General features: G+C 39.8%; 1 protein-coding gene across 2 annotated transcripts in view; it reads left to right on the top strand.

Moving 5' to 3' along the window:
- Nucleotides 1–14,667, top strand: part of Got2 (glutamate oxaloacetate transaminase 2) — a 242,510-nt gene that overhangs the window by 47,352 nt on the left and 180,491 nt on the right. Inside the window, exon 2 of one of the 2 annotated variants that reach the window (XM_067140270.2) lies at nucleotides 596–755. In XM_067140270.2, the coding sequence (XP_066996371.1) occupies nucleotides 596–755 (160 nt within the window). The remainder of the gene's footprint in view (nucleotides 1–595; nucleotides 756–14,667) is intronic. The other variant, XM_067140271.2, reaches the window with a different exon arrangement.

Below are 14,667 nucleotides of genomic sequence, written 5' to 3'. Positions count from 1 at the left end.
TATGGAAACTGATCGTGAGTGTTTTTCTTTTATTTAGTAAATGTGAATTTGATGCAGGCCTATACAATGATTGGTGTTTGTATTTTTCCAATAAATTTGTTGTAAATCCTGTGTCTAGCCACGTGAAAAAACAAACGCATGGTACCGGTATTTTATAAGTTTCTCAGGTGTACTTGTCGAAAAGTTTGTTGTGGGTATACACAGGGTTTCTATTTACATAGGAAGTGAATTATATTTTGATAATTAAAATTAATCTGGTAATATATCAAATGTGAGAAACTTCCAGTACAATACAACGCACTCATTCTTCTTTTGAGTGATGACTGTACATGTACAGTTATCCTGAAAAAGTAACGTGCAGTCGATTGATACTTCTTGGTGCGATATGAAGGACATGTTTCCAATTTTCACTTGTCTCCCTATGAAAAGTGATCAAATTCAAATGCTCATAAGAAAGGATATCTATATCTTGGATTTCTGATGATTGCAACAGGTGTTTTTATTAGATAGGTTGAGTTGTAGGTAAGTGATGAATTTTATCAAATATATGTAAAAAAACATTACATATTAATACATATTTTTCACTTTTGTTCAGCAGCTCATGGTGGTCGCATGTAGAAATGGGCCCACCTGATGCCATCTTGGGTGTCACTGAGGCGTACAAAAGGGATACAAATCCCAAGAAAATCAACCTTGGAGTTGGAGCATACAGGGACGACAATGGAAAACCATTTGTCTTGCCCAGTGTCCTTGAGGTAAATTTTTAACCTCTTGCAGAAGTGCTGTAAGTAATGTCTAGTTTGTGTCTCATCAACCATAGACTGGTTTGATGCAGTTTGCATGCCACCCTATCCTTTGCTAACTTTTCATTTCTCTATAACTACACTGTTTTTTGTATTTAGCCGTAGTCCACCCCTGCCAGTCTTACTGCTTAAGCTTCCCTCAAAAACTAGCTGAAGAAGTCCTGGGTGTCTTCTCTTCAAATTCTGCCAAATCGTTCTCCCACCAGTTCGACTCGGTATATCTTCCATCTCATGATTCAATCTACCAATCTTACATTGAGCATTCTTCTGTGCACCACATTTCAAAAGTTTCCATTCTCTTTCTGTGCTTGTCCATGTTTCACCTCCATATAGTTACATTTTCATCCATACAAAAGTTTTCAATAATATCTTCCTAATTCCTATATCAGTGTTCAAACTGAACAAATTTGTTTAATTAAGAAAAACCATCCCTTCTTGTGCTAGTCTGTGTTTTATGTTGTCCTTACTTCTGCTACAATATTCTTTTACTTCCTTTAAGATTTCATTTCATAATCTAATATTTCCTGCATCACCTGACTTTGTTCGACTGCACCCCGGTACTTTTGTTTCGGATTTATTTTCATCTTTTATTACTACCTGCTTGAGGATTTGTAACTTCTCCATTGAACATTTGTGTTCATACAAAGCCTGAGCACCATTAGTTTTCACATTATTGTTTTTAATTTCATGTACATAAAAAACAATACACTAGGTCACAGCACCTATAGGAAACTGTCACCTGTAACCACATGTGGTAGATGTTCACTCAGGCAGAGCTCGGCAAATAAAATGGCTGCCGGTAATTTGTCTAGCGATGACATTGCGGAGATTTTGGTCAGTTCTGGGTCAGAAGTGGAAGATAATGATTTGGGAGCAGAAAATAATAATTTAGAAAGGAATACAGGTGGTGCAAACTTCATAAAGGAGGTGTAGTTTTTGTTTGTGTCGTGACCTACCTGTCCTGAGAGACGTTCTCGTAGGTTGGTCACCAGGCAGTTGGATGTTAAAGTATTACCTGTCCTGCCGAGCGGAAAGTAGGGAGGTAACTGTAGGTGCGACTCTGTCCCGCAACTCACGAAATGAAATAATTGATAATTTCTACTGTCCTTTATTAACTAGGACGTCTAAGTCTACTATGTACAAGTATTTACAAGTTCAATATGTCGTTCTGAGGAGAGAGCGAGCCTGCTCCACGCGCCTACTCTACGACTACGCGTGTATCTGAATTTTGCCCTGCGGCACGTATGTCTTACTGCTCGAAAGAGCCTCGTCCTGAAAAGTACCTATCACTGGTTGGGAGAGAGCCCCGCGCCATTTTGGTCTAGGGTTATATCTCTGCTCCTGGACTCAAAAGGTCGATCCCTTCCCGCTACCTAGGGGTTGGATCTTATGGGCGTTGCTAAGCTACTCATCTAGTCGGTGGCGCCCTCAATCACTCATTCTCCAATAATTATTACAGTACGTGCTGCCATCTAGGCGCTGCTGTCTGTCTCACTTTGCACTCATCCTTCCTTGTTTTTCTAAAGTGCAATTGTACTGGGGCTTTGTCCCTTTGAGGCTCGCCGGCCGCCCGGCTCACATACCAACTCTGTTTGTCCAGATCAAATAAACAACCTTCCGCTCTGGTCAACAAACCTTCGTAAGCGTATTTTATAAGCCGCTCTCCACTACATGTAACTTCTTGAAAAGTTACTTCTTCCTTCTAATTGTTAATTCTGACCATAATTATTATACTTATTATACAATTACTCAGATACTAAAAGGTGTCTCATATCGATGATTATTATTCTAATACTAGTTTGTTTCCCTGGACACCTTGAGTTCGAGTCTCGGCTGTGAACCCCGGCTGCCGTCCATCTGGCAGTCCACCGGTTCGAGTCCTTGGGAGGTCGGTACACGACAGTTGACTGTGCTGCAGCGGAACGAGAAAGTACCTTTCCTCAACAATCTTTTGCCTCAAGGGTGACGGTGAAGAGCATCCCGTTCAAGATACCCAGCAGAGAGTAGAGGGGAAATGTTAGGGCCCTTTAAACAACAAGCATCATCATCAAGAAAAGACTAACTACAGTGTAAAAAGTCAGTTCAGATGCAGAAAAAAATACACCGGTCGTAGGTGTAGGTCCTTTCCAGTCAGGATTACTTAAACTAAAAGTTAGGAATGGCACTTCACTTGAACTTTTCTGACCCTGCTGATGCCTATGATATATCGTAATTATTTCATCGTATGGGTTACTGTAGTCACGTCCTAGTTCGTGAACCGTGGACAACAGCTGTGGCCTAGTAAGTGGTCCTGAAAGTCAAGATACCAGTTGTTAAGGAATGGGAGTTGGCATCTCGGGCATACTGAGTCATGGCCCTCCTTGTGCTCCAGCGGCCAGAACTACACAATTCACCGGTGGTCCCTAACTCATTAGAGGACCGATCCTCATTTGGAATATGTATAAGTAGTTAGCATCCTGCTTCATGAATTTGCCGAGCTCAGGACATTTTAAGCAAGCCTCGGACCTATGGGAGTAATGGAGTCCCACACCCATTCGACAGGCGAGGGACTCCTTGGAAACAACTTGGCGAACGAAATTGAATTTGATGGGGAGCTATCAAAATTAATGGGGCTTATGGAAGAAAGAAAGGAGAACTGGCTGCCTCAGCAGGATGTGCTAGGAGTAAGTGATATTCGGGTAAGGGGAGATAACGAGGAAGAGATAGGAGATTATAAAGTGTACTTGACGGGTGTTAGAAAGGGAAGGGCATGGTGTGGGATAGGGATGTTCATCAGGAATACTATTGCATGCAACATAGTTTCTGTTAGGCACGTAAATGAGCGAATGATGTGGGTAGATTTGTCAGTTGGAGGAATTAGGATAAGAATTCTCACTGTATTCACAATGTGAGGGTGCAGATGAGGGTGAAGTTGAGAAGTTTTATGAAGCATTGAGTGACGTAGTCAGGGTCAACAGCAAGGATAGGATAGTGCTAATGGTTGATTTCAATGCCAGAGTTGGAAATAGAACTGAAGGATATGAAAGGGTGATTGGTAAATGTGGGGAAGATATGAAAGTTAATGGAATGGGAAGTGTCTGCTGGACTTCTGTGCTAGTATGGGTTTAGCTGTTACGAATACATTCTTCAAGCATAAGACTATTCACCGCTACACATGGGAGACTAGGGGTACCAGATCCATATTAGACTATCTTAACAGACTTTGAATTCAGGAAATCTGTTAGGAATGTACGAGTTTTCCAGGGATTTTTCGATGATACAGACCCCTATCTGATCTGTAGTGAACTAAGTATCTTTATGCCTGGGGTAGAGAAAGTGAAATCTGTCTGCAAACAAATAAGGGTAGAAAATCTGCAGGACGAGGATATTAGACAGAAGTACATGGATATGATTAGTGAGAAGTTTCAAACAGTAGACAGGAAGCAGGTTCAGGATATAGAAAAAGAATGGGTGGCATACAGGGATGCTGTAGTAGAAACAGCAAGGGAATGCCTAAGAACAACTGTGTGTAAAGATGGGAAAAGGCGAACATCTTGGTGGAATGATGACATGAGAGTTGCTTGTAAACGTAAAAAGAAGACTTATCAGAAATGGTTTCAAACGAGGGCCAATGCAGACATGGAGTTGTACATAGATGAAAGAAACAGAGCAAAACAAATAGCTGTTGAATCCAAAAAGAAGTCGTGGGATGATTTTGGTAATAACCTGGAAAGGCTAGGTCAAGCAGCAGGGAGACCTTTCTGGACAGTAATAAAGAATCTTAAGGCGGGAGGAAAAAAGGAAATTATAACAGTGTTTTGGGTATTTCAGGTGAACTCATAATAGATCCCAGTGAATCACTGGACAGGTAGAAGGAATATTTTAAAAATCTTCTCAACGTAAAAGGAAATCTTCTTGGTGGTGTCACGAACAACCAAGCTCATAGGGAGGGAGAAAATGTTGGTGAAATTACACTTGAAGAAGTGGAAAGGATGGTAAATACACTCCATTGTCATAAGGCAGCATGAATAAATAAAATTAGACCTGAAATGGTGAAGTATAGTGGGAAGGCGGGGATGAAATGGCTTCATAGAGTAGTAAGATTACCATGGATTGTTGGTAAGGTACTTACAGATTGGACAAAAGCAGTAATTGCACCTGTCTATGACCTAGGGACAGGAAGGATTGCAACAACTATCGAGGTATCACATTGATTGGTATACCAAAAGTACTGACCGGCATCTTGGAAGGGAGGGTGTGATCAGTGGTTGAGTGGAAGTTGTATGAAAACCAGTGTGGTTTCAGACCACAGAGGGGCTGTCAGGATCAGATTTTCGATTTGCGCCAGCGAATTGAAAAATTTTAAGAGAGGAATAGACAGTTGTTTATATTTCGTAGATCTAGAGAAAGCATATGACAGCGTACAGCGGGAAAAGACGTTCGCCACACTGGGAGACTACGGAATGAAGGGTAGATTATTAAAATTAATCAAAGGCATTTATGTTGACAATTGGGCTTCAGTGAGAATTGATGGTAGAATGAGTTCTTGGTTCAGGTTATGTACAGGCGTTAGACAAGGATGTAATATTTCTTTCACCTTTGCTGTTCATAGTTTACCTGGATCATCTGCTGAAATGTATAAAGTGGCAGGGAGGGATTCGGTTAGGTACAGATGTAGTAAGCAGTCTGGCCTATGCTGATGACGTGGTCTTACTGGCAGATCGTGCCAATTACGGGGCTACCCGTCGACCAGCAGAGGTGAAAGAAGTTGCTGAGATGAATGGGTCTAACTACAAAGTCAAAGTTAATTTAAAATTTTAACACAGGTTATATTTTCGAAAAGCAACAAAACTTTAACAACTTTTCACTTAGTGAAATAACAATGACATAGCAGTTTAGAAACAAGACTTTGAAAGATCCAAGATTCCAGAACTTTAACATTCTTGGGCTACAAGCCCCTAGTATTACAATTTTGAGTTCCCAGCTCAAGTTTTACAGACAAGCCCAAATTTGTTCAAAGGGCAGAAAGCCCCTAATACCTGGAGCACTTGCTCCCAACTTAAAATGTCAAGCCTCCCAGAGGCACTTTTACAACACTAGAAAAGAGCTGACACGCTCTCAGTTTTTCAAGCCTATTCAAGGCAATATCAGAACACTTACAATTACTTGTCACTAGGCCTTCATGGAATATGAATAATGGTTAAGTAAATGGCCCTACACACACATAGAATGGAGGTGAGTACTTGCACTCCTAGAGCAGATTTCTTAAAACCTAAGGGGCACTAGGCCGATGACACAGGGGCAATTCCCAAACTACTGAGATGACTCGTATAAGAAAAAAATAAAGACTTTACAGAAGGAAGAAAACCAGTTACAAAACGCAGTCACCTCAAACCAACATGAAGGGTGGATCACTCTCTATCCCCGATTTACAGTTAGATTTATGAAATTTTTACATTAGCCGAAAGGAGATTTGCATTTTAAATAAGTTCATTAAAAGTTTCAAACCTTTTCCTTGGGTTAAACTGCGGAGCTAGCAAAAAGTGAAGATAAGTGGCCTTACCTTGTCGGAGTACTGCTGCCTGATGAAAGAGGCACCTTTCATGAATAATCAAGACACACCCACAGAATTTTATTGGTCAAATTTAAAAATGGCCCTCAGAATCGAAGAAGAAATGCAGGATTGGTTGGAAATTAATTACAGAAATTAGGTATTGGCTGGATTCAAAACTGGCGGAAAGAAAAGATAAATATTGCCAATCCAAAACTAAATGAACACCAGTTAGTAAAAAAAAAAAACTTATGAATACAAAATTTCTTCAAAAAAGTTCTTTCACTTCGCACCAGGATGCATGATCATAGTTTTCTAGCAGTGACATCTATGAGAGAATGTCCAAACTTCTTGATGAATGGAAAACAAAACAAGTTGAAATTCACACAGTACTGGAAACTTTACAATAACAAAATTATGTTGAATTACAGTAGTGACATCTTCTGAGAAAAAGTTTAAGTAGGTCTAGCTTTCAAGTTCACTGTTTCTCCTGTAGAGGAGTTCTTTTAGGCGCAAGATTTAAAGGTGCGGCGTAGAGGTGTAACTCCCGGTACAGTACCGAAAGCTTGCAGTCTAATATCTCGGAACATGAAATTGGTGCAATGAGTATGGTATGAAAATTGGCCTTTCAACTACTAAATTGATGTCGGTAGGTAAGAAATTAGAGAGAATTGAATATCAGGTTGGTGATACAAAGCTGGAACTGGTAGATAATTTCAAGTATTTAGGTTGTGTGTTCTCCTAGGATGGTAATATAGTGAGATTGAATCAAGGTGTAGTAAAGCTAATGCAGTAAACTTGCAGTTGTAATCAACAGTGATCTGTAAGAAGGAAGTCAGCTCCCAGACAAAATTATCTTTACATCGGTCTGTTTTCAGACCAACTTAGCTTTACGGGAGCGGAAGCAGGGTGGAATCAGGATATCTTATTCATAAGTTAGAAGTAACGGACATGAAAGTAGCGAGAATGATTGCTGGTACAAACAGGTGGGAACAGTGGCAGGAGGGTGCTGGGAATGAGGAGATAAAGCTAAGTTAGGAATGAACTCAATGAATGAAACTGTAAGCATAAACCGGCTTTGGTGGTGGGGTCATGTGAGGCGAATGGAGGAGGATAGGTTACCTAGGAGAATGATGGACTTTGTTATGGAGAGTAAGAGAAGTAGAGGTAGACCAAGACAACAATGGTTAGACTCGGTTTCTAACAATTTTAAGATAAGAGGTATAGAACTAAATGAGGCCAGAGCACTAGTTGCAAATAGGGAATTGTGGCGATGTTTGGTAAGTTCAGAGGCTTGCAGGCTTAACTCTGAAAGACATAAGTCTATAACGATGATATGTGTAATATAGTTTATAGTTTCCTATTTATCAATTTTGTTATGCAAGCAACAAGTTTTTATTTTTGAAAAGTACACTTGTTCGAACATTATTTTGAGGAGGTTCCTAACACATTTAAGGATAAAACACCACATTGGAAGGATGATTTGTGAAGATGAGGAGAAGCGCATGGTAGTGATTTACTTCAAAATATTTCAGGTGAAACCGAGCACAACTAAAATGCCAGCCTGAGTGGCTCAGATGGTTGATGCGCTGGCCTTCTGACCCCAGCTTGGCAGGTTTGTTCCTCGCTCAGTCTGGTGGTATTTGAAGGTGCTCAGTTACGACAGTCTCATGTCGGTAGATTTACTGGCACGTAAGACAACTCCTGTGGGACTAAATTCCGGCACGTCTGCGTCTCTGAAAAGCGTAAAAGTGGTTAGTGGGACAAGGATAATGTCGAGATAGAGGAAGAGACTAAGGCCAAAGAAGTAATAAAATTTACGTATGATAACGACATTTACAATAAGATACAAAAGTTGAAAACTAGAAAAGCGGCTGGAATTGATCAGATTTCTGGGGATATACTAAAGACAATGGGTTGGGATATAGTACCAGATCTGAAGTACTTATTTGATTATTGTTTGGCTGAAGGAGCTATACCAGATGAATGGAGAGTTGCTATAGTAGCCCCTGTGTATAAAGGAAAGGGTGATAGACATAAAGCTGAAAATTACAGGCCAGCAAGTTTGACATGCATTGTATGTAAGCTTTGGGAAGGCATTCTTTCTGATTATATTAGACATGTTTGTGAAATTAATAACTTGTTCGATAGAAGGCAATTCGGTTTTAGGAAAGGTTATTCCACTGAAGCTCAACTTGTAGGATTCCAGCAAGATATAGCAGATATCTTGGATTCTGGAGGTCAAATGGACTGTATCGCGATTGACCTGTCTAAAGCATTTGATAGGGTGGATCATGGGAGACTACTGGCAAAAATGAGTGCAATTGGACTAGACAGAAGAGTGACTGAATGGGTTGCTATATTTCTAGAAAATAGATCTCAGAGAGTTAGAGTAGGTGAAGCTTTATCTGACCCTGTAATAGTTGAGAGGGGAGTTCCTCAGGACAGTGTTATCGGACCTTTATGTTTTCTTATATATATAAATGATACGAGTAAAGGAGTGGAATCGGAGGTAAGGCTTTTTGCGGATGATGTTATTCTCTATAGAGTGATAAATAAGTTACAAGATTGTGAGAAACTGCAACGTGACCTCGAAAATATTGTGAGATGGACAGCAGGCAATGGTATGTTGATAAACGGGGCTAAAAGTCAGGTTGTGAGTTTCACAAATAGGAAAAGTCCTCTCAGTTTTAATTACTGCGTTGATGGGGTGAAAGTTCCTTTTGGGGATCATTGTAAGTACCTAGGTGTTAATATAAGGAAAGATCTTCACTGGGGTAATCACATAAATGGGATTGTAAATAAAGGGTACCGATCTCTGCACATGGTTATGAGGGTGTTTAGGGGTTGTAGTAAGGATGTAAAGGAGAGTGCATATAAGTCTCTGGTAAGACCCCAACTAGAGTATGGTTCCAGTGTATGGGACCCTCACCAGGATTACCTGATTCAAGAACTGGAAAAAATCCAAAGAAAAGCAGCTCGATTTGTTCTGGGTGACTTCCGACAAAATAGTAGCGTTACAAAAATGTTGCAATGTTTGGGTTGGGAAGAATTGAGAGAAAGAAGAAGAGCTGCTCGACTAAGTGGTATGTTCCGAGCTGTCAGCGGAGAGATGGCGTGGAATGACATTAGTAGACGAATAGGTTTGAATGGCGTCTATAAAAGTAGAAAAGATCACAATATGAAGATGAAGTTGGAAATCAAGAGGACAAACTGGGGTAAATATTCATTTATAGGAAGGGGAGTTAGGGATTGGAATAACTTACCAAGGGAGATGTTCATAAAATTTCCAATTTCTTTGAAATCATTTCGGAAAAGGCTAGGAAAGCAACAGATAGGGAATCTGCCACCTGGGCGATGCCCTAAATGCAGATGTATTGATTGATTGATTGATTGATTGATTGATTGATTGATTGATTGATTGATTGATTGATTGATTGATTGATTGATTGAAACATAGCAAAAAGCATTATTATTCAGTTCGATATGGAACTGTGGATGTCTTGAGCAGCGTGCTGGCGCAGTTGTTGAAAGGAGTGGAGGTGGGCTACAGTAGCCATATCGAACTGGGAATCATAACATTGGGTCAAATGAAGATCTCACACGACCACATTGTTTGCTTCGGAACCACCCGAGTTATGCCTGTTGAATACCACAGTTTAAGAGAACAAGTTTTATTCTTCCCACGGATAACACGTTTTGCGAGGGTTTTTTTTTTTTAACAAGGCTAAAAATACACTTTATGATCTATATACCTGAAGCTGGACTATTTTCTTGTGTATCTAGACCTAACAACTGAGTTACAATCTCAGATTTTAGAGGATTTTACTCTTTGGTCAGATGCACCATACTCTCATCATCTTGTACCACAATTTTAACTTGTTACTGTTTAACATTTGTCATTATAGATGCTTGTCTTGTGTTTTATATTGTTTTTTTTTTCTGTGATTTGCTCAATTGATTCACTGGCTGATGACTCATAATGAGCGTCGAAACTAGTACCAATCTTGTATAAAGGACATGTGATCTAACTCGCATCAACAAATTGTCATTGAATTGAAAAGGTGGATCCTTAACATTTTCAGTTTACTGTATTCAAATCAAGCAGCCACTTTTTACACCAGTTCCTTAGGAGTTTAAGTCGGACTGTAGCATCTTACAGTCCAACTCACTATTTATCACCTTAAAGATCTTTACATCGTCAGCATAGAGAAGGCAATTAGTGTGTTGTATAAATGTTGTTATATCATAAATGAATATGACAAAGAATTGAGGGCCCAGTAAAGAGCCTTGGGGGACACCAGAATTACGGTGGTACAGCTTTTATATAATACCATTAGCTTTTACTACACAAACCCTATTAGTGAGATAGCTTCTAATCTACTCCAAAGCAATTCCTCCTATCCCATATGCTGACAATTCGATGAGTAGAGCATCATGTTGAACTGAGTCAAAGGCTTTGGAGAAGTCCATGTAAACAACATTTATTATTATTTATAAATTTCATTTTCCGTATTGACAGATACAAAGTATAGATAAGAAATGTGTTTTTCCACCATTCAATACACAATTTAATCTATTTAAAATAAATTGTGTATTGATTGGTGGAAAAACACATTTCTTATCTATACCATGTAAACAACATCCACTTGTTGCCTCCTATCCAGAGATTCTGAAATTAAATTGGTATACACCGCCATATTGGACACGGTAGAGGGTTTCTCTACAAAACCCCATGAACCTGTTGCGCTGGCATAGCAGGGGGGAGATGTGATACTCCCAGGTGGCAGATGGGGGGGTCCTAACCGGCTTGCCGGCGGACGTGAGGGAAATAAAATACCTCTTGCGGATCGAGCACACAACCCCCTGTGGGTGGGGGATGCAGACGAAGAATGCACCCACGGTATCCCCTGCCTGTCGTAAGAGGTGTCTAAAAGGGGTGACCAAGGGATTATTATATTAGAACCATGAAACTCCTTGTGATTAGTACCACCACGCGAGAAACACCATGGGTCGCTTTTCCTTGCATGTAGTACCACTATGTCAGGTACCAAATAGGTTTGTGATTAGTAGCAAGCAAGAGCGCGACAGCTTTTACAGTACCTGTGATTAGTAGCACTATCTGAGCGACACCATGGGATGACAGAACCGATGGTTCTGGCCTGGCTATGATTAGTACCCACTATATGAGGAACACCACGGGATAGTAAGAGTCCCTGTGGTTAGTACACTTAGGTGATGAACACCATAGATTTGCGTTGCCTGTCAATGGTGCCGCAATGTGCGAAACGCAGTAGGTCTGTAATACATGTGCGAATTTCATTACCTGTGAGTAGTACCATAATGTGTGGAATACTGCGAATCTAAGCTACTCTTGATTAGTACTGCAGCATGACAAATACCACGGTTCTACTTTTCTAGCGATAAGTACCATTATGAGGGGTCGATGACTTGGATTTTGGACTCCTTTCGACTACAAGCATCATCGATTCGGTATCGTGCTATAGAAGCCGTCCCTTGGTCAGTAATACTGTTGTTTTACGCCAGCTTCTGTGCATGTCAGGCACTGTGGATCGGCTCCACTGATCGTTTTAAATTCATATCCATCCATTCATTCTTCGTCCTCACGTTTTGAATTGTGATCGGTGGAGGATTTTGAGTTTTTAATTTGTCATTTCATTTCATCTCATTTTGTACCCTTAGAGGCGGATGACGTAGATGTTAGGCCCCTTTAAACAACAAGAATCAATCAATCGATCATCTGTACAAAACCATGCTGAGCTATGTTTAATATACTGTGAAACTGAACTGTACGATCTCTTGTACACTATGTTCTCTGCCACCTTTGAAATCAGGGACAATAACACAACAGGCCTATAGTTTTCAAACACCATTTTGTCTCCTTTCTTGAACACTGGTATGACGTAACCTTTCTTCCATTCACACAGAAAATACCCTGACGAGATTGACATATTTATTATGATGCTAAGTGGCCTACCTACCTCAGATGCACATTCTTTCAAAACTATTGCGGTATGTCATCGGGACCACATGATTTGGAGGTATCCAAAGATGCAAGAATTGAAGATACCTCTGCTGGAGAGGTCACTATTGAGGTTAGGCCTATATCACATATGGACGAAGTGGATAGATTACACCTTGCAGCAGGTGAGTGATACTTTTCAAAGGTATCTGCAAAACTGTCCAAGGTGCTCCTCTTGTCCTGTAATTCTTTTCCATCCTGAAGCATAGTAGGTGATAGGCGAGATGACCTCGGTTTGTTTTTTACAAAATTCCAGAAACACTTCGGGTTGGCAGCTAATTTCGATTCCATCGAAGTTATATAGTTTCTGTATTTTTTGAGCTGAAGACTCTTAAATTCACAGCGTATGGTCAAAAATTGCACATAATCACTACTATGGCCTGTTTTGTTTTTTTACTTCCTTCTTGCCCTCTCCTCTTCTTTTATTTATTACCTCACTGATACCAGCATGGTTACTTCCGCGTGCTAACTATCCGGGACCATACCGTGCCTTTTATTACAGAGCAAAACAGGTCATAAAAAGGGGTTCACACCTCATCAACGGAGGGGAGTCTTCAATTAAATTCCAGGGACACAACGAAAGGAGATCTCTCATTTAAGGAAAATGGCTTTAGTCCATGTGAACATAAACTTCCTCTGCAGTATGGGGCGCGTAACTCGCAGTAAAGATAAAGTGAATTCTAGCTTGTCTCGGAAAGTATTTTATGTAGAAGGTGGTGACATGGTATATTTATCTATTTTATCTTCCCCGTACTTTTACTTTCAGTATTACTTGGTTGTGGTGTGAAATATTCGTTACTTAGATTTGTATATTCTACAACAATGGTGACAAAAAAAAGGCTGTCCATCAATCAGTGTATAACCAAAACTTGACGGTACAAGTGGGGGCATGGAGACAGCTGCTGCAAAAGCTGGGAGAGGAAGAGTCTTAAGGCCTGGTTGTATAAAACATTTGATCTGAGTTTAACGAGGAATGGCTGCCAGTCAAAGTGAACTTCGATTTTCCGTTGTATAAACGCTAATCTAAGATCATCTCGTCTCGATCTAAGTTCAGATTTGACTGCCGAATATTCGTCGGTTAATCTCCTTGAACGTAGATCAGTATCATTCATATTAAACATTGAACTAGACCTGAAGACCTGAGAAGTGTTTCCTTTGGATCGTATCTGCGTAAGAATACCGTACCTTAATAATATCGAGGTGAGTTATAAATATCTTGAATGCTAGTAGTTAAATAATATTGCTAAAAATAGCTCGACTTTTTTCAGAAGTGAGGTTATGTGAATATCATATAAACAATAGCCTACTGCAATACCGACACGTTGTTACTTATTTTTATGATACTGCTTCAATAATTATTTTAAATTATGCTTCAAGTTTACAAAACAAAGCAATTGTGTAATATATACATATTATATATTTAGCAGGGATATCAGATTATTCTGACTTTTCGTCTGATGAGTTTATTTTACGAGCTCCTCGCGTCTTTCGGCACAGTTGGAATCCGATGATTGAAATGAGTGATCAAATGTTCAAAATGAGATTTCGTTTATCGAAAGATGTTGTGGAACGACTGGAGCTGAAGTTAAGGAACACACTAAAAAAACCTACTCAAAGAAATTATCCCCTGTCACCCATGTGTATGTTACTAATAACTCTAATGTTGGTGTTAAATGTTAATCAGTGGAGACTGGCCGTTAGGTTTTATGCTACAGGAAGTTTTCAAATGGTTGTTGGAGATCTCTTTAACATTGACATGTCAACGGGTCAACGGCTTTCTCTTTCAACTTTGATGTTACCATATTGGTTCTCTTATTTTCTATTATATGTTTGTACCTTGAGAGTACCAGATCGTCCTTTTCTTTCGGTGTGAAATTCGCAGAACGCTCCTTTGAAGTTCCTTCCATGTTTACTTCGCGAGATTACAATATTATCTTCTTATCCTTCTTCGACAGTCACGGCAATTTCGTATTTCATTTGTTGCCAGTCACGGCAGTGTCAATCCCACCATTTAAGTATTATCCAACGGGCCGAGCTATTTCGTATTTCATTTGTTTTGCGGTGTTGCCACGTCCACTTTTTTGAACTCGATTACATTTGAACTACACATGTTAAACAGAGTTCAGTTTTATACAACGTGATGAAGTCGTAATCTCAGTTCATTGTCAGAACTAAGTTCTTAATTGATCTCCAGTCAGATGTCTTTATACAACCGGGCCTAAATCGTTCAAGGCAGTAATGGAGACTAAAACCTATGATACTGTTATTACTAAGTTGGAATATGTAGGGCA

This window comes from Anabrus simplex, chromosome 2, assembly GCF_040414725.1.
Source record: "Anabrus simplex isolate iqAnaSimp1 chromosome 2, ASM4041472v1, whole genome shotgun sequence".
In the NCBI taxonomy this organism is placed as follows: Eukaryota; Metazoa; Arthropoda; class Insecta; order Orthoptera; family Tettigoniidae; genus Anabrus; species Anabrus simplex.
Note: the sequence above shows the minus strand (reverse complement) of the source record. Positions and strands in the feature narration are given on the sequence as shown.